At 34.0% G+C, this 25,563-nt stretch overlaps 1 protein-coding gene across 1 annotated transcript; it reads left to right on the top strand.

Moving 5' to 3' along the window:
- The first annotated feature begins 462 nt into the window (after positions 1-462).
- LOC146531174 (uncharacterized) lies at positions 463-16,921 on the top strand. The gene is made up of 13 exons (XM_085198544.1): positions 463-622; positions 953-1,035; positions 1,848-1,965; positions 2,264-2,381; positions 4,036-4,111; positions 4,217-4,364; positions 4,864-5,029; positions 12,237-12,268; positions 14,403-14,510; positions 14,802-14,939; positions 15,595-15,789; positions 16,197-16,451; positions 16,725-16,921. Exons 1-13 carry the CDS (start codon positions 463-465, stop codon positions 16,919-16,921), a joined length of 1,794 nt encoding a protein of 597 aa, XP_085054670.1.
- The last annotated feature ends 8,642 nt before the right edge of the window (positions 16,922-25,563 follow it).

Raw genomic sequence — 25,563 nt, 5'->3', positions numbered from 1 at the left:
GGTCCTATTAGTAATAAGTTCTTTTAGTTTCACGCAGTATCCCGCTCATAGAAGATTAGTTAAATGTAACCTCAGGATCTCGTCTTAAAACACTCCGTTCCCACTAAGACATTTCCGTTCCTCAATTTGCGTGTCGAGTGGCAGAAGTGGCAGAAGTCAACACCGCGCTTTGTTACCACGGCCAGAAATTAAAAAATATATTTTCCATTCCTTCGAGTGGAATTAAACCCACAACTGTCGCGTTTATAGCTTGTACTCATGCGCTACGACGACCACAAACTAATAAGAACTTTTGGATTCAATTTCTATTTTGCTGCCATTACCTTAAAACCTCTTTGGACATAATTCATTTTTTTTTAATATAGTGTATGTATACATGTAATATATACTCGTACATGTCAGTTCTAAATACACAAACAAAAATTTCAATTATTAGAAAAAATAATAATACTATTATCTAAAATGAACGTAAACAGCGAGGAAGAGATATATATGGCTGGAGAAGAACAATCATTTAAAAGTGATGTAAATTTGATGATCACCGATGACGAAGATGGCTACAGTGACTTTGGCGAGCCTTTTGTGGGACAACGTTTGTTGCTCGATTTCAAATATGATGAAAGTGAATTTGCACATATCCATATACATTTTATTTAGCTTCACGATGTATCCCGCATATAGCAGGTAGGCAGAGGGAACCTGGGAACATTGTGTTAAGGCACTTCCGTTCCCCATTTTACGCTGAATTCTAAGGCATTGTGTGTAGAGTAGTGGAATTAAATGTTTGCTTTGACTCGCTACCAGAGCGTCAAAAAGAAAATATTAAATATTTAATTTACCTGAGGGGGTATCGAATGCACAACCGTCGCGTTTACGGTGACGGATCATAAAAACAAGTAGGTATTAACAAATAAATTTTAAAATTTAAATCAGAAATATTTTTTCAATAAAGATATTGATAATGAAGAAGTTCAAGCTAAATGTTGTGAATTTTGGGACTTTGTTTACAGTCAACCGGAATTGTTGTTACCTCCGGTTAGTTCGCTTTGTGTTTTTTTCTTTATTTATATTCTAAGTTCTCATTTCTTATAAAATTTAATATAGAACGGACGGAACGGACAGATGTACAGACAGACAAACTTAAAAGTAAACTTAAAAAATAAAATATTTATGGTATGGTTGACTTTCTTACCGGTTAGAATACCAGTTCCTTTTCTGATGACTGTTATATGGAAAGTGCTAACTATTCAATTTCAAACAAATCAATAATTAAGGAGAAGACAGCAGTTTCTATGCTGGATTTAATAGAAACGAAAGGTAAACAAAATAGATAAAGGTAGCATCAGGGATATGTTATTTTTTTATTTTTTTTGGTTCACGCTGTATCCTGTAGGTACATAGCAGGGTAAATAACTTGTATTCCTAAAAAATGTGCATGGAAAGCTTAGGAACAGAGTATCTTAACACTAGGTTCCCTCTGTCTGCCATGTCTAATACGAAGTTAAATAAATACTACTAAGTTAAATAAACGAATAATACGAAGTTAAATAAACAATACTAAACTATTTAATATTATCTATTTTTTAATTACTGGCGTCAGACGTGGCACAGGGGCAAAAGCGTGCATCTGTAGCCGTGACAGGTTGTGGATTTAGTTCCCATTCAAGAAAATGAAATATTTAAAATTTAAATGTCTTCGCTCTGCTAACGAAAACACGGCCATTCCCCCAGCACCCAGGGTTAGGGGAACCCTACCTTGCTATGTGAGGGTTACAGCGTGAGGGGAAAACAACTGATAGGTTTATATTCTACATTTAATATAACTTTTTTCGCTTATTGGTTTTAAGCAAAATCTTTTTGTAGGTCTTATCGATTGTGCATTTGAATCCAAGATGCCCACCGAGTCCTGTAAAGAGGAACCGAATGAATATATCAACCAAACCTCTATTACTGATACAACTAAAAGTAATTGACTTTAATATTGACAAATAACATTCTGAGACCGTCGCGTCGTGGCGCTATGGTACAGAGTGCGACTGTAAACACTAAGGTCGAGAGTTTGATTCCTATAAATTTACAATTCGAACTCGGTTGTATTTAAGGTTATTGTCTGAAATTGGAGAACGGAGTGTCTTAACACAAGACGCCTCTGCACTACGGCGGTCTCAAATACTTAATACGTGCAAATTGTCTAAAATACTGAGCTAAACTTCTTCAACTAGCCTTTTTTCGTAACATTGTCTTCTTTTATATTGAATCCTAGATCGTTTCAAAATTTCTAACGGAAATAAAAAGAATAAGAAAAAGTCTCAAAACTCAGCTCCTGGAACACTGTACTCGACTTGCCAAAAATTACACAAGTGGGACTTGGAACATCCTAAGTAAGCGCGTATTTGTAAATTATAATAAAATATGTATGTTTATTAGAATATATTTATAAAAAATAATTTAGATATATAAAAAAATTTTTGAACCCAACACCTGTAGGTTCGATTCAATTCGATTGCGTGGCCAATCAAAATCTCGAAAATTGGGCCGCGCGTGGAGGACGGAGTATCCTAACACTAGGTCTGCCCGCTCGTTACGTGTAGGGAATTACAAAAAATATAACAAGAGAATATGAATTTACGGAAACGGAAATAACGGAATACGTTATTTCCCGAGTGGCGATTCAACCCATAACCACTGAGGTTATTGCCAGGTGCTGTCCCGTGACGGTCTTAGTACCTACTATTTAGTGTTATATATTGTTATTGCTATTACACAATTCATCAGATTTTTTACTTTCTAGATCCATGGATCATCCTGGACCCGTTCCAGTCATAAGTGAAGAATATAAAACAATATCAAAATAATTACTTTGTTTCTGCAATGAGCGTATTTTAATACATTAAATTTCTATATAATATTGCCTTTTTACTTAAAAACAACTTTTTAAAAAAATTATCATAGGTTTACATATAATAATCAATCAAAATTGCTTTTATTTTGCAGAAAATATGATTAACAGTTCGGACTCATTCTTCCGCCACCTAACTTTTCTATATTACAACTTATTATAAAAAAAAAATATTTTAATGTTATTTGAGGCCGTAGTGATGCTGGGGCATAAAGGTGTGATTGTAAGGCGACGGTTGTGAGTACGATCTCCACTAGGGAAAGAATAATTATTTATGAACATTTTCATTTCTTCGCTCTGGTACCGGTACACCAAAGCCCGGCGTTGTGTCCCGCCACTCAAAACGCAATGCTTCGAAAAATTCGGCGGAAAATGGGAAACGGGAGTTCCGCCACTCAACAAGCAATATCTGGAATATTGGATCGGGTCCTCTACCCTGCTATGCGAGAAAAACAAAGTAGGTAGCTTTTTTCTTTCAAAAAATCGACACTAAGAAATTCTCACTGACAAAAAAATGTCATAGAAAAAAAATATATCAATAAATGTCATGTTAATTTGACAGGGGCCAAATTTTGCATGGATAGGTGTTAAAATGAATAAATTATCCAAGTTTAAGCAAAAAAGTAATGGTAAATGCAAGTAAGTAGTGCTTTTATACTAATACTAGCGGACGCGATAGAATTCTAATAACCCATGAAACATGTGTTCAATGAAATATTTTTAAGAGTCTAAATTTCAAATTTTATAAAAATCGATGGCGATTTAAGACTTTTTCCATACAAACTTTCAACCCCTTATTTGCATCCTTAGGGGGAGAATTCTAGAAAACGATGAAACACGTATTCAATTAAATACTTTTAAAAATCTAAATTTCAAATTTTATAAAAATCGGTGCCGTTTTAATTTTTTTCCATACAAACTTTCCACCCTTTTAGGGTTAAAATTTTAGAAAATCCCTTCTTAGTGGATGTCCAGATTACAAAAGTAAACATCTGTCAAAATTTCACGTTTCGACGCACAGCGGTTACGGCTGTGCGTGCGTTTTACCTCAGTGAGAACAAGTCCTTTTATATATATAGATTATAAGGTTGAACAATTAGTGTGAAATGTTTACTTTAAAAATATCTTTGTTGTAGTTGCAAACCATATCGTAAGAACCGCACAAGTAACCTCAAGAGCGAAATCAAGAAGACGTCGCCAGATTTGGATTTGGTATGTAAAATCTTACCTAAAATATTTATATATGAAGAACAATGACTTGACATTAGGTTCCCACTAAATGAAGCATGAAGCTAAACTAAAATATTGCTTTTACAGAATATATCCCGCAAAAATACATGCTCGGCGCTTCCAAAATCGAAGCAAATGATAAATCAGGCAAAAAGAATCATGTCTCTGAATACTCACGCGGGAGGCATCAACCAAACAACTTATTTGAAGTTCGCAGATTTGGCTAAGAAACTAGGTAATGTACCCTCAGGGTAATCTGATTAGGAAAACAATGCAGATCTAATAGTATGTGATCAGTCAGGTTTCACCTGCGGCCTCGCTCTCATTGTCAATTATAATTATTATTTAGCTTAACTTTATCCCGGACATGGCAGGATAGGCAGAGGGAAAGTGAGAACCTAATTTTCTTTCACATTCTACCCTATTCTAGAGGTGTTAAGCAGCGGGACTCAACGCCGCGCTTTTCCTCGCAGAGTGAGGAAGTGAAAATTTAAAATATTTCATTTCCTGTAGTGAGAAAAGAATCCACGGCTTGTTGCGTTCACAGTCGCACTTTAGATTGATACGTCCACGCGATATCGACATAAAGATTAAGAGGAACAGATGAATATAAGGATAATGATGGAGAATAAAGTGAATAACATAAACAGACTTGTTTACCACAAACATTTTGAGCTACTAATCCCTAGTGTCAAGGCACTCCGTTCTGCTCTAACATTGGTACAAATCTGCAGGTGCATGGGACGCTGTGAAAGCGAAGTGCGCGTCTTGCGACTGCAGCACTTGCTGTCCGTGTCGCACAAACGACTACACATTTAACTATGACTTCAATAAAACCTATAAAGACATGAGAGCTTTCGACGCGAGCGTCAAAGAGAATTGCAAAATTATGAGGATTATGTATGACGTCGAATGAATTTTAAATATATGCTTATTTTTGATATGATATGTCTTTTAAAACTATGTACGCCAGCCATACCTAATGATCTGGTATACCTAGTAGAGGAAGGAGTTCCTGCCTCACAAAAAATAGAATAACATACATGCTCCAGAGGTTACGAACTAGCTCGAACAGCATTCTGTCTGCACTGGCGGACCGCTGGGACTCGAAATTTCTGCGCCACTGGGTACGGCTACATGTTGGCTAAGGATGTCGTGTCTCATAGGCATTGATTTGTGTACTTTTATTATTATAAATATATAATAATAAATATTTTATTATTTACTAACATTAGGTTTTTAAGGTTTTGTATTACTAACAAAGTGTGGACATATGTCTGAAAAATAAATATTATTATTATTATTATAGGAAAAAAGTCAAAAAATATATGAAATTTTATTTAATTTTTATTTGACATTCAATCGATTAAACTTATTAATGATATGAGGCACTAGTGCAGAATAAAAATAAATTTAAATATAATGAAAACAACGACAAAAAATGTCGATGAAAATTGCTAAAATTGTTCTAACGATGTCACTTGTTCCAGTCACTGACGTATGAAATATTTTGTGTAACAACCAATTAAGTTTCATGTCTCAGAACAATCAACGAATTTCACACAAATTTGGAGATCCTTTGACGGTTGTAAGCAATTTTAGAAGTAAATTAAATTGAAAGAAAACTAGTGAAGTCTAGATTTTCGATGCATTGTAAATATTATTAGGAAGCTTTTAAAAGATTTTATAAAATATCTTATTACTGATGTAATAAAGCGCGGCGTTAAGTTCCGCCCCTTAACTCACAATGGTAATTTAGTGATTCAACGTTGTAGTTGAAAAGTGTGTGGCTTAATAATTGATAAAAACTATTGGAAGGATGTGGATAACTTTACAAAAACCCGAACATGTAAGCGTCGAAAAATGAACGGGCTGTTAACATAACGGCCTTCATTGTAAAGGTGGTTTAACACCTTTTATCCTTCGCTATAATAAATTTAAAATCAACCATTTACCGCATATTATTATCAAGACATTTGAGAACTAAATGCCATAAAGGTAAAAAATGAACTAAGACGTAGTTATTAATTAAATAAAAAAAAATGTACTCGAATTACGCCAGTGGATTTTCTTCTCAAATTTTTCTTTATTTTTCAGCTCTGGTAGATGAAGTGCTCGCTCAACTCTAAACAAAATGTCTTGAAAATTTGACTTAAGTGGGGAACGGAGTGTCTTAACACTAGGTTCCTTCTGCCTACCCTGCTGTGTGCGGGATACTGCGTGAAGCTGATTTGATCATAAAAGTATAAGGAGGTATATAGACGATTTAAAGCTTGTATAAAATGGTCTAAGTTCTAATATTTTCTTTATTTTTATGACAAATCTCATATTGATCTCGTATTTTGTTATATTTACATATTTGTCCTTAGGTTCCCATTGTCTACCCTGCTATGTGCGGGGGACAGCGTACATATTTATTTTATTCTGTATTTTAGTGTTTAAAATGGCAACATAAAACCTGAAAAGCCTGGTGAGAGTCTTAGTAATAGTTTCCTGTTTTCTAACTAGGGTATGTAACCCTAAAAAAAAATTTCTGTTTTCACAGTTGTCTTTATTTCTAAAGACAAATATTTTATAAATTTCTCTGGAGGTTCGCCTTTATAGTAATGTTCATAAAAATGAACGCTTAAGCTCAACGACGCTACAAAGCCTCTCCTGCCCTCCGCCCTCCGTCCTCAGGGCTTTGACAGAATGAATTAAGATTAAATCTCATAGAAAAGGTTCACAAAAGCTCGCGAGTTAATCTAATCTCATAATATGTAATTCTGACGAATCTAAGGAAGTTAATTTATAGAAAAAAGAGGCTGAAGCGTTTCGTTATAATTTATTACTAATATCATTCATATATTTCAAAGGCGGTAGTAGTAGGATAATTTAAAATTAAGCTACGAAACGATTAAGCTGTGAAGATACTACTTAACCTTTAAATTTTCTAGAAATAAAAAAAAGAACAATCTTAACTTTTCACATTTGATTCCAGCAGTGTTTTCTGATTCCGCTCAGAAGTACGAAGTCTTCAAAACTATGAAACTACGTTACCAAGTTCGAGTAGCAGCTACACTCGTATATCCTTTGAAATATTTCTTGACAGCACAGAACATAACTCTTTTCAAGGAAAAATAAACTAGTTATTTTCTAGTATATTTTATCTTTTTATTGTTTCATTTTTATGATATAAATTTTAAAACAGCAACGTGGTGGAGAGGGATAGCTATGAGCTCGAAGGTTATGGGTTCTACTTAGTAGGGAATACCCTGAAAAAACAAACCCACCTCCTACAGACTATGTCCTTGCCAAAGAGTGCTTTCCCCCCAGGCCATCACTTGCAGTGGCCAACATGGAAGTCGTTAAATCGGTTACGTAGCCAAGTTGGCTGATGCACAGAAAATCTCCTAAAATGGGGAAACGCTCTGGAGGATCAAGCACACACACAGGCACACATGCTCTCCTGCGCAGACTGTTCGTCTGCTTGCTCATTTGTCGATCTAACTATGGCGACGGATAATGCAATCAGTACGAGAGACAAAGTACAGCGTTGAGTTCTACGACTAAACACTATCATATTAGAAGCTATGCGTGTTGAGTAGCGGAATTGAACGCCGCAATCTGCCTTATTACCAGAGGCGTGAAAATATTAAACGGCTAGTTCTTCGAGTCGGAATCGAACTTACAATCTGTTGCATTTACTAGCCACGATTGGCCTCATATATATTGAAAATGTGCATAATTGTACATTAAAAAATAAACTTCTAGCTTAGTAGGAGACGAACGGCGGAACTCAACGCTGCCTGAACAAACCCACAACCATCACGTTTATATTCCACTATTCCACCACGGCCTCAAACACTGTACATTCACGAGATAAACATAGAAAACTTTTATCAAACAAGCAAAATTTAATTTGGGCTGCATCGGGTGTAGTTCGCTAATAATTACTACAGTAATCGAATTGCAAACTGCCTCGTAACTTCCCAACAACGCGGCCGCACGCCTACCAGATAAATGCTTACTAAAACCCAGACTAACTTTGAAACGGAAATAGTGATCAAATTAAAATTCTATTTCATGCCAAATTAGGATAAAAAATTACTTAAATTTTTACTAGTATTAATGTTTTAGGAAGTGTGTAAAAAAATTAACATAGTGGGATTTTAATATTTCTTTTCCTCAAGTGGGAATCCAGCCATGACCTATCGCGCTAAAAGTTGCACGGTTGTGCATCTTCGTTGTGTTGCGTGTTGAGTGGTGTCTAAACTCAACGCCTCAATGCTTCATGCCAGAGCGAAAACAAACAAAAGCTTTAAAAAAATTAAATATAATTTGGAACACGCATCCCTCATGTAACAGTCACCCTTGTGCGTCGCGCCATGACGGTCTTAAATATAATATTCTTACTCAAAATTGTTTATCACGAAGTTAAGTACATTAATCTATTTGAATGGACGAAGAAAACACCTGCTACGTGCTGGCTCTCCTGTGTCGAGGATAAACGTTACATTTAGGAAATAACCAGAGATTTACATAACAAATATTTGTTTCGAGGCCCTCGTGGTGCAGGGACACCAACGTGTTCACTGTAATCGCGACTTGGGTGCGTTCGATTCCCACTATGTACAAATAGAAAATATGTCAATATAAAGTATTGTATGCGATAATATTGCTACAAAATAAAACAAGTTTTTTATTGAATTGCCTGAAACTGTAGCTATCAATGTATGGGTATTGTCTATAAAATGACAATGTAATTAGATCACGAACGTAATTCAGATGAGGAAATAAACAATTGTGTATTACTAGCGGACGAAGTTGCGAGCGGGTCGATATTTAATATTTTCATTTCTCCGCTCTGACGAAGCGCGGCGTTGAGTTTCGCAAAGTCTCAAAAGTTGTTTAACCATGAAGTTAAAAACATCGTGACATTGAAGCGGCAGAAGCCGCGGGCGGGTCGCTAGTCACTTACAAAATTGGGGCGATATTCAATTCAGCTAGTTTTAAAAGGAATTCAACTCTCACTTTACAAATCTATACAAGATCCTAATTGGAGCATTTGAAGTGCCTTCTCAATATAATTTTAATTCACAAAATTTTTAATATAAGAAGGGTTCGTTTGGAAATGAAAAGATTTGATAAATTATTATGGTACAAATGGGAGAAATTTAATGGTTTGAACTATATAAAAATTAGAGAATACGCCGCCAGAACGAGAAAATTAAAATATTAAATATTTTATTCCCTCCCCCAGTGGGAATAGAACTTACTAACTTTAATGAAACACTAAACTAAATTATTTATTTAAAATATATTTTTGATTTCTGGCGGTTGACATCTCGTGGTAACAATGATTATAGAAATTTTGGTAAGGAAATAGAATTAATAAGGAAAAAGAATTAAAGTCTACATAACTTTGAAGGATTTTTACTTAACAATCACTTGTCAAGTCGGACAAGCATCTGTTTTATATCTGGCTAGGCCAAGGCTGGTTTTTGTAATTTCTTTCCTGTTGTAATAAATTTGGGCTATTTCGTAGATTTTGGTGTTATTTTCCATGTAAAAGGATAAAATATTTTCACGTTAGATAACGTGAAAATGAAGTTTAATAAGAATATGAATTAACTTCAATACCATTTTCTTGTAACTTGTAAAATTGATAGTACCTTAAAATTTGTCGCGCTGTATCACGCACAAAGCCGGGCGTTCCGCTTCTCACTCTTAGCCGAATTCTTGCATTGGAATAGTGTGTTGATTGGTGGAACACAACGCCAGACACATGCCAGAGCGAGGAATGAACCCACGATCGTCTCGTTTACAGTCCCACGCTTGGTCACCTGCGCCACGACGGCCTCAATCATTTTGTAAATATTTTTGAGCTCAGGGACACAATATCCCGATGAAATATTACAAATTATCTATAAAAGGGATCCTCAAATTAATAACACCTAACGGCCGAGAGGAAAAATTCATTCATCAAACGTCAAATACATTTCGTTTCCACGCGGCTTTTGTAAAAGCACCTCTACCCTATGTGTAAAGGCAGGGTAGAGGTGTCAAAAATGATTGAAACACAAAAGTACTGTCATTTTTTACAAGATATCTAAACAAAAGAGTTTGAGTTGATTATTGAAGCTAAATTTTGTTAACCAACTTCAAAAAGATTATTAATTCGGTTTACGGATGAATTTAAGTGATTTTTATTTTGTATGGTAGCACATTTCTCATAAATAGTTGCATTAAAATTTTATGGCAATTAGTTCAGCATTTTTAAAAAAACAACATAAATATATAAAAGAATAAATGTTTATACCCGTTCGTAATTGCACTTTTTTGTGATCAGTTAATTATCATCTTCACATAAGCTTTTTGACGTCCACTTTAGGAAATAGGCCTCCCCAAGAATTTCTACGCTGATCGGTCTGGCGCTACCTGCATCCAGCAACTTCCCGTGACCTTCAAAATTCAAATTCAAATTCAAAATATTCTTTATTCAAATAGGCAATTATTACAAGCACTTTTGAATCGTCGAATGAACATATGAATAAAAAGCTACCACCGGTTCGGAAGGCAGTTCTGCTGAGAAGAGCCCGCAAGAAACTCAACAGTTGCTCTTTTCAAAATCAATGGTACAATCTATTACATTTGCTGGCAGCTATCCTGCATTACATTCAATAGACATTAATTCCATACATGCTTATCCTCTAAATATTCTTGAACAGTGTAATACGCTTTACTTGTTAGAATTTTTTTACAGATATTTTAAATTTTTGTAGTGGCAAACTAAGAATACACTGCGGAATTTTATTATATACACGTATACTCATAAGAAAATAAGAAAAAAATAAGCTTTAATTTGATATATAATTCATTAAAAAAACACATGAGTGCAAATTATTAACATTTAGTGAGATGTTTAAACCAGGCAACCCTAGACTTGCGGCAGACTGAGAGCTGGCAACCCTTAATTTTCCAATTCCTTATGGGATTATCTTTCAAATGATGTGCGATTCATATAAAAAACGTATTGGTGCAATTTTCTCCAAAAACGAGTTACGAAAAAATGTAATTAAAGGTGATTGCGGCAGGATTCTTCCAGGCAACCCAGGTGTAAACTGTTCTACTAATCATGTATTATTCATTAATATAGGTTTAATTAAGAAAACTCGTATATGCAGGATTCAACGGCCGGATCCCAGGGTATCAGACCCATAAAGGATTTATTAACTTTTTGGAGGCGAAAACTTGGTGTAACAAGCTTATCTTTATTTCTCGTTCCTATCGTATGACTGTCACTATTTTTGCTATGACTATGTGTATTTTGACGGACAAAGAGAATGTTATAATAGAGAAATTGGAAAGCAACTGTAATAATACCTGCATCTTTGAAGACATCTCGCAGAGAATCTCGAGCTCTTAGATTATAAATATATCTCACGGCTCTTTTTTGGAGAACAAATATTGAATTGATATCTGCAGCACTGCCCCATAGCAGCATTCCATAAGATAAAATACTATGAAAATAGCTATAGTAGACTAGTCGGGCAGTGTCAATGTCCGTCATTTGTCTTACTTTTTTAATTGCGAACGCGGCAGAGCTCAGTTTATCTGCAAGTGCTTCCAGATGAGCGTTCCACTGGAGTTTGGAATCTATAGTTACACCTAGGAAAATATCTGCTTCCGACAAATTAAGAGCTTCTCCTTTAATTAGTAGACTAAAATTATGTTTTTTAACATTTTGTAAAGTAAACTCAATACATTTAGTTTTTTTAGCATTTAACATTAGATTATTAACATCAAACCAACGAAGAATATGCGACAATGCACTATTCACTTCGTCATAGTTTATTTTATTTCGGTCAACCTTAAATACTAAAGAGGTATCATCCGCGAAAAGTACAATATCAGATAGGTTCTTCACATAAAAAGGCAGATCGTTAATATAAATAAGAAATAAAAGAGGACCGCGAATAGATCCTTGTGGAACGCCTATCTTTAGAGGAGATCTAGATGATTTTACATTATTTATACTAACCTTCTGGATTCTTCGGTTTAGATATAAGGCAATAAGATCAAGAGCGGTACCCTGTATACCATAATGATATAGTTTTAATAACAGAGTTTTATGGTCTACACAATCAAAGGCTTTGGATAAATCACAAAATACTCCAATAGCATTTTGTGACTTCTCCCATGCGTCATAAATGTGCTTTAGGAGTGCAGCACCCGCATCCGTAGTGGACTTGCCTATGGTGAAACCATATTGCTCACTATGGAAACAATTGTTAATATTTAAGAAAATTGTGAGCTGATTAAACATTATTTTTTCAAATATTTTACTTAAGGATGGTAAAACAGAGATCGGTCTGTAGTTTCCAGGCTCAGATCTATTTCCACTTTTGTAAAGCGGCACTATTTTGCTATATTTCATTAAATCAGGAAAAGTACCGAATTCTACACAATTGTTAAAAATTAAAGCAAGGTAAGGAGCAATATTAGGTATAATTGAATTAAGGACTTTAACAGACATGCCCCATAAGTCACCAGTTTTCTTTAAATTGAGGCTTTTAAAAGTTTTGACAATTTCATCTGGTGACACATTCTTAAACAAAAAATGTTGTCTACAACTATTTACATGGGTCTTTAGTATTAATTCTGCTTCCGAAGGAGATGATGGCAGTGAACGTGTTAATTCAAAAGATATATCAGAAAAAAATTTTTGAAAAGTATTTGCCACTTCTAAATCTGAATTTAAGATTACATTATTAATTTTTAATTTAATAGGTTCACTGACAGCTCTAGATCTCCCAGTTACAGTAGTAATAGCATCCCATGTAGCTTTAGTTATATTACTAGAGTTCAAAATTTTCGCTCTTATATACATAGACTTAGCCTGGATACATACTTTTTTAAATATTTTTGAAAAATTTTTAACCTTTAACAAGAATGCCGGATCTTGTTTCCATTGCCTCATATTATATAATTCGTATAGTTTGTTTCTGCTTCGGTATATACCAACAGTTGCCCAGTCGCTAAAGGTGAACTTCGATTTTTTATATATTTGTTTAACTTTAAAAATGTTATCAAACTCTGTTGAGAGTAAATTAAAAACTTTGCAATATCGCTGATTCGTATTTAATCCGGTTATTTCTAAGTTTGCAATTTTTTCATACACTTTATAATTAAAAAGACTAATTTTATTTTCAGTAATTGGTCTAATTGATATTTTTTTACGTTTCACGACTGTTTTACCTATTACCGAAAACATTTGACCACAGTGAACCGAGCTTGGATTAGTAATAATTTGTTTTTCTACAGTCTCACAATGACAAAAAACATTATCTATCAAGTAGCGGAAGTATTCGTTATACGAGTTGGTTCAGAGAAAATATTAAACAAATTAAAAGATTTAAATAAGTTTAGAAGACGAAGGTTTAGTGATGTCACCTGTAGTATATAGAATTGTGAGTGAGAGGGTGAAATAACGAAGTAATAAAAATATTTAATATTTTCATTTCCTTGTTCTATTATGGACGCAAAATGCAGCATTGAATTCGGCCACTCAATAGTAGGCAATGCTTTGAGAATTTGGCGGAAAGTCGAGAAAGGAAGTGTCTTAATGGGAAACAGAGTATTTTAACACTAGGTTCCCATGTTCGCTCTGAATAGCCAGCTATGTGCGGGATACGGCGTGAGGCTACAATAAGCCAAAAAAAGAAGAATAATGGTTCCTCCTTGAGCCTTCATCAAAAATGAACTAAAAAGGAAATATTTGAAATTAGACAAGTAGTTCCTGAGATTAGCGTATTCAACCAAACAGAAGCTTCAGCTTTATAATATTAAATATGGGAGTACACATAAAATATTTCTTCACCGGGATTAAAACTTACGACCATCGCATTCTCTAGTCTACGACGACGTCATAAAAGTAATTAGTTGAAAAGTTATAATAATATCTTAATTAATCGGAACAAATCGCAAAGTTACATATAATTGAATTTAGCACGCTATTGTTGGAGATATAAAATATGCAAAATAAAAACTAGTATTCCTTTTATATTCCACTATGGCGCGTGTTTTATTTATATTATTTGTTAATATTTTCTTAAATATTGGTGAGTAAATAAGATAAGCCTGATTTTTAAAGTTATCTACCTCAAAAGACAAAACGGACACTAGATTACCTCTGACTCCGTTCTACTATACGGGAAAAAGATAAACATACTGTCTTCTAAGTCTGTCATATGTAATAAATATATTATATTTGAAATTTTAGTTTCGGGACAAAAATTCCGTTGTGACTATAGATATAACGAGGATATAGATGGTTGGTTGAAGTTTCACGTTATTCCTGCAACCTGGTACGACGCCCGACTACGATGTCACTTAGAAGGTTAAATTATTTTTTTTTATCATAATTTTTTTTAGTACTTTACAATATTGTTAGGGGCTGTCGTGGCACAATGTTTGACGGGATGGGCATTTTCGAGCTTTGGTAAGACTGGTCGAGGCATTAACTCGCCGTAATTGGAATTCAGCCGTATAGTGGAGAAGGAGGTTTTTTGATATTAGGCCCGTAATTTTAAAATATTTGTTAACTTCCTAAGACTAAGGACTAGTTGATATTTGTGGACAACTACAATTTCAATATATTTTTTTAATAGATTACTAATTTTAATTCTAGGCACACATTTAGCTTCCCCATTAAGTGACGATTTACATGATGCTATACAAAATATAACATTTCGCGAAAATAATAGAAGAGACATATTTATCGGTATCCACGCCACGTTTTCCAAAGGAGATTATTTTTCTATTGAAGGTAAAGCTAGTAATAGTTTAAGGAATATTTTAATATAAAATTTATGCCTATATCTATATATATATAAAAGGACTTGTCCTCACTGACTGAGGTAAGACGCACGCACAGCCGTAACCGCTGATGGTAGAAACGTGACATTTGGACAGATGTTTACTTTCGTAATCTGGACATCCACTAAGAAGGGATTTTGGAAAATATTATCCCTAAAGGGGCGAAATAGGGATTGAAAGTTAGTATGGAAAAAACATTAAATCGGCACTGATTCTTATAAAATTTGAAATTCAGACTCTTAAAAGTAATTAATTGAACACGTGTTTCATGGTTTTCTAGAATTCTTTCCATAAGGGTGCAAATAAGGGGTTGAAAGTTTGTATGGAAAAATTCTTAAATCGCCACCGATTTTTATAAAATTTGATATTTAGACTCTTAAAAATATTTCATTGAACACATGTTTCATGGTTTATTAGAATTCACCCCTAAATACGTAAGCGAAGCTGCGTGCGTCCGCTAGTACAATATATTTATATAAAACAAAAAAAAGTCATTCCAGTACCATGGTTGGTGGCGTTTCCCCTAGTAGAAATCGAACTTACTGTCACGTTTACATTCGTTTGCACCGCGACGGCTTTTCTATTTTCTTACTTTTAAACAATAGGAGTGCCACTATCACAAATTCCAATCAATTGGGATATAGATGAGCCAAATAATTATATGAACGAAGAAAGCTGCTTATACATGACGCCTGAAGGAACTGTCGGTGACATGAGTTGCAATGAAACGAGGCCATATGTTTGTTACAAGAAAAATGAACACGAAGAATTGGTGGAAGAATGTGGAACACTTGATAAAGGTAGAATACAGAAAAATTTACGATTAAATGTAACAATTATATCCTTTATCCACTTGGTGGTCATGGAATTGTTTTAGCCTCACGCTGTATCATACATATATTGAGATAGGCACGGAACCTTATGTTGAGATACTCTGTTCCCCATTTTGTACCCCAAATTTCGAGATTTTGATTGTTGAGTGGCGAAACTAAGCCATACGCTTTGTTTTCATTACCAGTGTGAGGACATGAGATTACTTTATTCTCTGAGTGGGAATTGAATCCACAACCGTCGCATTTACAGTTAAATACTCTAATAACAGCTCAAATTATGGCTATTAAAATGTATGAACACGACGTTACTAACAACGCTACAAACATTGATTTGAAGACTTGCCAAAATTATCCCAAAAAAAAATTATTTTCAGAATATGTATTCTCTAACAGAACAGGTAGCTGCTACAAATACCATACAGTGCCTCGTGTCTACTCCCGTGCAGTCATGGCGTGTTCTGCTGAAGGAGGGTATCTCTCCATCATCAATAGTAAAATAGAGGCTATCATTATGAAATACCTATTTTCCATTATCCCATCACCTAGGTTTATAGGACCATATCCAGCGGATGAAGCGTATTTAGGATTTAGTGATTGGAACGAACATGGGGAATGGTTGACTTCTCATGGTAATGTTTCTTTATTCAATATTAGTGTGTTTAAGAGTATTTAATATAGTATTAAGATTACGAGGCTGTCGCGGAAGAGCAGCATAGCGTCTGACTGTAAATGCAATGATTCTTTTGAAACACGGTCTTTTGTTGCCACTTTACCTGGTCTTCATATCCTCAATGGGGAATCTACTGGCTCATATGTTCTGCAATATGATATATAATCATCATATCCTCAAACATCCGGGTCTCATTGGGACTTAATATAAATTCTAACAATATCTATTCTAGGAGAGCCTCTAAAAGCAGCTGGTTATGCAAAATGGTCAATTGGAGACGTGGATAACAACAATGACAACGAATACTGTGGGGGAGTAGACCGTTCAGGACTGCTATTAAATTTAAATTGCGATATACCTCACACGTTTTTTTGTGAGAAGAATCCTATAAGTTTGACATTATGTTATATTAAAAATAAAACCGTTTAAAAAATAAATTAATTGTTTTCTTAACTTTTAATGTTGCAATGGAATTTTTTTGACATATTATTTTTGACATAAATTGATAAAAGATTGTAAGAAGTAAATGTAATATCTTGAAAGATTTGTTTACTTTACAAAGGGTAAAGTTATCCTATAGAATAGAAAATTGTACAGGTAGATAGCAATTCTAGATGTGAATATTTCAGCAAGCATTTACTAAAGTAACAAATTGAAAAATATGACAATTCCCACAAATCATTTTCCACAATGTTAGGTTTCGTGTCCAAAAGAGATGTGACATTCAAAGTAGATAACTAAAATATTATATGATAACTCAAAGGTGAAAAATGCTGTCTAAGACTACCATACATTTTATATTTTTTTCGTTTTCTTGCGATGTAAAAGTATAGTTGAAGGAGCTTTGGGTTTGTTTAACTTACCTTCTATTTTCGTGCAGTTTTCCTTTGCTTACCCTGCTACAACAGAAAGTACCTGGGATCCTGGACAGTGTTACTCCTTATTTTTCTCCCAATTTTCGAAAACTTGCGTGTTGAATGGCGAAACTCAACGTTGCGCTTTGCCTGGTTACCAGAGCGAGGCAATGCTGATATTAAGTATTTTTTCCTCCGAGTGAGAATCGAACCGAACCGAACTAGAACCGCTTACAGTTGCACGTTTGTGCCCCTGAGCCATGGCTTCAATATTTTTAGTGGTTTTAAATATTATATAACTTTTCTATCTCAAACTTAAATATTTGCAGAGCTGGATATTTATTTGCACAAGGCTGCAATTTCAACTTGTCTTCTACGTATATTAAAAAAGCTCGGGATAGTTTCAAAAGCTGTTATTATATAAATATATATATTTTTAAACTGTTTGTTTGTGTTTTAGTATCGTGTAAATAAAGTTGTATATAGTTCTACATACATTAAAAAAAACACGATTTTTTTAAAATTACCAACAGTTTAATTTAATTTATATGTAAAATACTCACGTTAAATACTCAACTGTTATGCTCATTACGCTTAACAATATTTGTTAACAGGTTCACTGCGGCTTGAGGTCGAAAGCACTCTAATGTACATTTCTTTCTCATATACGTGTGCAAAAACAATGTAGTGTCTAGACACTCTTTTCTTCACTTTCTCCAGGATTCGCATAATGTCTTGGTTATGCGAATTCGGCTAATTCAATGCATCGCAACCAGAGCGCGGAAACGAAAATAATTTATTTTCCCGAATGGGATTTGAACCTACAACCGTCGCGCTCGCAGTCAGATACTGACGTACTGCGTTACAGTGACGCTACTTTTCCTATAGCCTTTGAATAGCCGGTCAGTTTTTGACATATTTAAGAGGGTCACGTAAATGATACGTTGGTAGAGGAAAAGGCAGAGATTGATGACGAGCTAGTAAAATGGCGACTTGGGACCATATTTTGGTATGAATACTTTATGTAGTTTTGAACAATATTATTATAACGTAGGCGAGGCGTGGTGCAGAGGTACATGCGACTATAAACGCAAGAGGTCGGGGGTTCGATTCACAATCGATGAAATGAAATATTTATACATTTTTATTTCCTCGTTCTGGTAACAAGGAAAAGCGCGTCGTTGAGTTCCGTTAGTCACTATGCAATGCCTCCAGAATTCGCTGGAAGGTAAGAAATGAAAGCGTCTTAATGGGAATAGAGTATCTTGGCACTAGGTTTGCAGGTTCCCCTTGCCTACCCTGTTATGTGCGGGATATAACCTGAGGCTAAAAAAGTAACTTGAATATTATTTTATGTTATATTTGTATTATAATTAGTTTTAAACCTATGTACAGTGAACTTCACTAATGAGATGCTTGTCTCGATTCCAACTGCCTTGAGGTACGTTTTTAAACAACTTTTGAAGTAATTAAGGAAATTTGCCTAGAGTCAGTTTTTTGTGGCAAAAAATATTATCATTCTCAATTATGTTCAATTCTATTATAGTCACGACGGCCCCATATTTTATTTATATGAAAGAAATTTTAAAAGTATATATATATGTGAACCACAAGCATAAACATCTAAAATTAGTTTTTGAGAAAGCCTTCCTTGTTAAAGCTTACATATTCATATGAAGTTAAGCTTCTAAAGATGTTTGGGGAAAGGTTTTAAAAATAAATGAAACTACCATAATTAATAATAATTTTATTCAAAATACGTAATATCACGAATGAATTACAGGCCGTCGTGGACAAGTGTGCGACTGCAACCGCGATGATTGCAGGTTCAATTCTTACTCTCATTTTTCAAAAATTGTAAATAATGAATCTAACTAGCTACATTCATATACATACAGTGGTCATTAAATTAGTCTTTCCGAACTTTTGCACATTGTTCTACTGGGAAAATTTTTAACCTAGCGGGATTCGATTCTTTGAATCTAATTTGGTTTACAAGAGCTCCTTTAGGTTGTGTTCGAATCTCATTGCGTTTATCTTTATAAAGGTTCTCTATAATTCTGTTTTGCTTTCCATGTGTGGACTGTGGAATAATACTTTGAAATTATGTGTTTTTAGCTTCACGCTGCATCCCACATATAGCGCGGTAGGTAGAGATATGCGAACCTAGAGTTAAGACACTCCGTTCCTATTAAGATACTTTCGTTATCCACTTTCAGCGGAACTCAACCCTGAAAGAAAAAATGCTAAAAGTACTTATAATTCCACTGACAGCCTCTACAACTGAAACACTGATTTACAGCCCGATTCGAATCTATAACCAGTTGTTCTGTCAGCTATTAAGCAATTTGAGTGATTTAATAGTTCAGCAACGGCCTAATGCCGGCCCATCCATCAAGCGATGCTCTGTCGAGGTAAACATGTGCTTCTATCAATACATTATGGTTATGGGTTAGACTCCAATACAAATTAATATATCTATATTTAAAACTAGTGACCCACAGAAGGCTTCGCCCGCTTATACAAATATATTTATTTTCTCGTCTAAATTGCTTTCGTGATATAGAACTAAAGTTTCAGCCTGCAACACCGCGCTGTGCCTCGAGTGGAAATCGATCCCACAACCTGTCGTGTTTTTAGTCACACACTCGTGCCCCTGCGCCACGTCTGGCCTCAAATACGATATTATTTTTAGTCTTTTAGTCCTATTAAAAAAATAGTCGTTCCTAAAAAAGTATGATTTAATAGTTCCCTATATATCTATCTGAAAACAGAACTTGTAGTCGTAGTTCTAAACGTAATAAATTACCACTGAGTTACATAAGTTTACTGAACTCAAAACAACAAATCAATGCGCGATCCAGAATTGCGACGCTGACATTGTTACTGGAGGTATAAATTATTTCATTTCCAAAGTTATTTATTGAGAAGTGTCTTACCTTAATCGTTTGTCTCAGTAGGAAATGTATTTATTTTTAAATGTTTGCTTTATATAAGCTACTATATTAAAATTTCTTTTAAAATATAAAATTTAAAACCATTACTTCATTCTGTATCCCCTTTAATCGATCTCTGAAAAGGAACCACTTTCAAGTTAGTTAGTTCATCTTAATTGTGTAACTTGAAAGTGATTCCTTGTGTCTATGTGTCTACATTAGACTAATAATCATAAAAAAATTAGTTAAATGACTTAGGTCTGGGGGCCCTGAGATCTTGGTCTATAAGGATGGAACCAACAACCATTATGGGAGTATAAATTATTATATTTTTCGAGAATTAGGAGGAAAGGGGGAAACGGAGTATCCCATTAGGTTCCCTCTACTAACCTTGCTATAAGCTTAATACACCGTGAACCTGAAAAAAGAAGAAACCTCATTTCTTATAGTTGATCTGCAATGCATTGTAGCGAGTTTCAAGTAAAGTCAGATGTATAATGTATATACGAGAGACTGGTCCATTTTGATGCAAAAGACTCTGATGCTCAAAGCTTTTGAAATATTTTTGAATTTTTCATGAAATATTTGAAAATATTCTATCAATAATGTATAAAGGTTATGTGATGGATTCTTATATAATATAAAGACTAACTTTTGCCACCGATTTCGACTGTCACCAAATAAAAACAACTAAACATTTGTGTATGGCACTTTAAATGTTCAAGGCAGGTTTGAAATAAAATAGTTTAAAGCCTTCCTCAACGGATGGACTATTGCTATAAAAATGCACTAGTAATTAAGGTCTACTGTGGCGCAGTGGCGTTGAGATCCGTTACGCAACACGCAATGCCTCTAAAATTCGATGGAAAGTGGGAAAAGGAAGTGTCTTAATGTGAATATAGTATCTCAACAATAGGTTCTATGTTCCCTCTGCTTATCTTGCTATGTGCGGGATACAGCGTGAAGCTATAAACAAAAAAATAACTAGTTGCCGAGATTGGTGTGTTCAACTTAACAAATTCTCTATAAAATAAATATATTTACAGAAGGAAATATCAAAAGTTTCAAGAATAAACGCAATGAAAACTAAAAAAGAAATAACTTATAACTAGTCTTTCTTTTGACTGTCCTGCAATAAGCGGGATATAGCGTGAAGCTACAGAGAAAAAATAAAACAAATAAATTTCCGCACAATAAATGTACGTTTTATTTAAAACATTTCAGTTTCACCTTGAACAATGAAAAACTTGAAAAATGAGTTTTACGTTCAAAGAACCTGCTCTCTTGTAAATTAGTATACATATATTATGAAAATCTCTTTTCAACAGTCGCTTCATAATATTAAGGAGAGTTGATTTGAATCCGAAAATAATACCTTTTTTTTTGTCACTTAAAAACCACTACGTGACGTCACCAAATATATAAAATAAATATATAATAATATATTACTATATACAAATATATATAAAATACTATAAAAATCAAAATAATGTGTTCTCATTCAATTTGATATATTATTTTATCATACATTATAGTATAGTTTACGATACTATGTCGACTTTATCACGTCGTTGTATCGGTGCTTAAATATCAGTAAAGTGTTATAGCACGTGTTTATAGAACGTCAATTTTTATGTACGTTTTCGCTTATAAATTTATAATCGTCAATCGTGAGGGGTGTTTGACTGTAACGCTATAGTATAGGTTTGATTCCAGTCGGGGGAATTTTTTTGTGTACCGAGAGTGCAGCCATTCAAAACATGTTGTATCAAATATGAACAGGAAATAATAAACGAAATGTTATCATAATAGATTTTTCTGCCTTAATGATTTCCGCCCATGGGAATTGAATCTGTAACTGAAAAAAGGTAAACGATGTGCACTGCGCCGTAGCGGTCTCTTTCATCTCATTCCTTTACAATTAAGTAAAAGATTGCCATTATATTTATCATTTTGTTTGTCGATCTCCCACAAAAGACCGCGCCGAGCGACGTCAAGTACTATTATAACATTGTCATAATTTTATTTCGAAACATAATTTCTACAAAAGCACTTTTGCGTAAAATTTTCTGAGATTGTCTCTCTACAATATAATATTGTTATAAAATAAATATGAAGACATAAATGCCATACTGTCCAGTATTACAGGAACACTGATTGTAAATAAGATAGTAGTGGGTTCAATTTCTCGTTTAGTTCCATCACTCTCATCGCTACTCAAAAAGATAATATTATTTAAAACAAAAAGACAATAAAATAAATAACTAGTCAAGTCTACACTTAAAACAATATATAACTATCTCTATATTCACCTTGGAATTTATTTATAAAGTAAATAATTACTTTAATTTCTTCAAATTTCTAAGACGTGACGCGACGGTGCCCAGATTATATGAAAATAACGTATTGTATTTTCAATAATATTTCAATTCAGTTAATTCTTATCGCATTTTGTCAGACGCGATTAATCTAGATATGTAAATAAGTAAGTTTTGTAAGTGATGAATCTCGATGGCATTGTGGCAAAAATGGGAAAACAGGTGATAACGGGTTTGATTCTTACACTAGGAGCTGTTCTATTGAATGACGTTTTATTCAAATTCAAAATATTCTTTATTCAAATAAACTTATTATAAGCACTTTTGAATCGTCGAATGAATAAATGAATATTGTTTGAAATATTCGTAAAAATTAAGATTCTTTCAGGTGTTATTCAGATATTTAAGAAGGAAAGATATAGAGACTTTAAAATCGTATAAAAAATTTAAATTACTTTATTGTCCGTCTGTCAGTCCGTCTTTCAAGATTATTTAATACAAGATTGCGTGGAGATGAGGTTAGCTGACAAGCTGAAGTTATTATCAAATATTTGGATATATGTATATATAACAAATGGACACATGTCTAAAAAATAAATATTATTATTATATATATAAAATATAACTGGGTATATTATATGCATCACGCATCTATCATGAACCATTTTTTTCTTGTATAAAATTCGCCATGTAATTAAAACTTGTATGGTACTTTTATAGCTTATACTCGTGTACAAAATTTATCTTATAATTTTTATAATAATCAATCAACGGAAAAGCTGTGGACATTTCCACCTCATCTTCCTCCCAGGTAATGGCTAAAATTTGAGGTATCAAATTATGATGATGTCAAAGTGTTCGATCAAAAACACGACGGAGCCGGTCGAGGTGTATAATCCAATTTGAGCTAACAGACTTACCGCACTGGATCATAACTATATAATCGATCAATCTTGACGTACTATGAAAATTAGATAATATTTTTTATCGTGTTACAGAACTTGATTTGGATTAAACAGAGAAAGAGAGAAAGAGAGAGAGAGAGAGAGAGAGTGAGAGAGAGAGGTCAGCATCTAGCTTTAAGCGCAATGGTTTTGAGTTGGATTCCCGATCGGTGGAATTAATTATTTTTATTTAACTGATAAAGGTCTTTCTGCCTACCTTAATAAAACGTCAAGTCACGTCTGACCAAATATACATATTTGGATGTTATTTGTATACACAATAGAAACTATAGTTAAGTCAATAGTGCCTGAAGCGAAACTTGCAATTTGAGAATGAAGTGTCCAGTGTGTATGCAGGATACAAGGGGAAACTCATCTTTTTCCCCTCGAATGTGTATTAACAACCATTGCATATTGAAAATACTTCTCGATAGTAATAAGTTACAAAATAAGGAAATATACAATGAATTTTATTCTCGTTACACTTACTGGGAGTCCTGGGAACGCTTTTAACGTTGTACTTAAATAAACCGTTGCAACAATGTAAGGAATGTTGACTTGGCCTTTACATTTAGAGGGAGTCCGAGTAAAATATTTAAAAGGTATAACGTAATACTACTTGTGTAGTGCTACTTTAACAACATAAAGTTTCAAAATATTTTTTTATGCTTTACCAAACGTTACCATATCTGCATAATCTCATTCAACTTTCATAAAATTCCTCATACATGCCCTCTGGGGTGGTTCTCGAGCTTAATGTGGGGCGGTCTAGTAACAAGACAATTACAATAACTCAAAAATGAACTTTAACACGTATTATAAGGCTAAAAAGTTCGTTTGAATACGCTAATCTCAGAAACTACTGTGTCGAATCGAAATATTGTGTTTTTAACTAAAAAGGATAAAAGATATTAAAAAATGACCATATTCTTTTAACTGCTACATTAAGTATTTTCTTAGCAGCATAGTTACGATTTCCGTCGCAATTTACTCATGTAGGACAAAACGCCACTCGACTCAATGAAGTAAACATGCCCTAAAAACGTTATGAATGCAGGTCGCGTCGAGATGTTTTCCTGTTTTTCAGAAAACGATGAAAGGTTAATTTTGTTGTCGAAACGGTGAATGGGATGGTTTGAGGCTGTTCATTGCTTGCGGTGGGTGCGGGTTCTATGGGAAATGTATCACTTTTGTCTTCAAAAAGAAATTTAATATTCGTTCTTATACGCTTTTGATCACTTGTATCATGATGAAACTTGGCAGTTAGTTATTATGGCATTTAGTCCAAGATGCACGTCCTACTCAGCGTACCAAAAGCGTTTTCGAATTTCATGAAGGTGAAGGGTATAATGGGCTAATCCCTCACTATCTGAAGATGAAAATGTTAATGAAACCGAAATACCTGACATTGAATTCTTTTATTCTTACTTTCATCTGACGACAATTCTAATATTTTTTCTGAGTACAATTTATAACAAACTTAACGTTATAAATAATTTAAACTAACTTAAAAAAATTGCTGGGCCCGTCTGACTGAAAAAGTGACGATTATGGGTTTCAATTTTCAATCGGGTTAACATAATAAATAGGTTGCAGTAATAACCTCCTTTTTTAAGTGGGTTAAAATATTAATTCCCCTTTCAGGAAAGAGTTACGCTACATCAGTCAACAAAAAGTGAGTGTATAATATAATGTAGGCTGTGTATTATACTTAATCATTTACTCGATACGCTCTTTGAGTCCAGTTTAGTCCAATTTAGGTACAAACTGTCAAGCAAATTCTAATCTTATGCTAATAGTTAAAGGTTTATTTTTCCATAGCTGTAACATTTGTATGGGACCGGCGTAGGGTGTAATGGCAATTCGCTACGCTCGACTGAGTTCCGGTATGGAGGGAATGCAAGCAATGTACTGGACAGAATGCTCTATGGATTTTCGAGTCTTACTACATATTTTTAATTTTCTATATAAAATATATGTAACTATATATTCTACGCAACTTCTTCTCTTGTTCTTCTC

Source organism: Heliconius melpomene, chromosome 15 (genome assembly GCF_056956725.1).
Source record: "Heliconius melpomene rosina isolate 202511_hmr_F chromosome 15, ASM5695672v1, whole genome shotgun sequence".
Classification (NCBI taxonomy): domain Eukaryota; kingdom Metazoa; phylum Arthropoda; class Insecta; order Lepidoptera; family Nymphalidae; genus Heliconius; species Heliconius melpomene.
Note: the sequence above shows the minus strand (reverse complement) of the source record. Positions and strands in the feature narration are given on the sequence as shown.

Coding starts and splice junctions, on each gene's coding strand:
- LOC146531174 (XM_085198544.1), top strand. CDS start 463: ATGAACGTAAACAGCGAGGAAGAGATATATATGGCTGGAGAAGAACAA. Junction 4,365..4,863: donor AGATTTGGCTAAGAAACTAG/GTAATGTACCCT, acceptor ACAAATCTGCAG/GTGCATGGGACGCTGTGAAA. Junction 15,790..16,196: donor ATGTGGAACACTTGATAAAG/GTAGAATACAGA, acceptor AATTATTTTCAG/AATATGTATTCTCTAACAGA.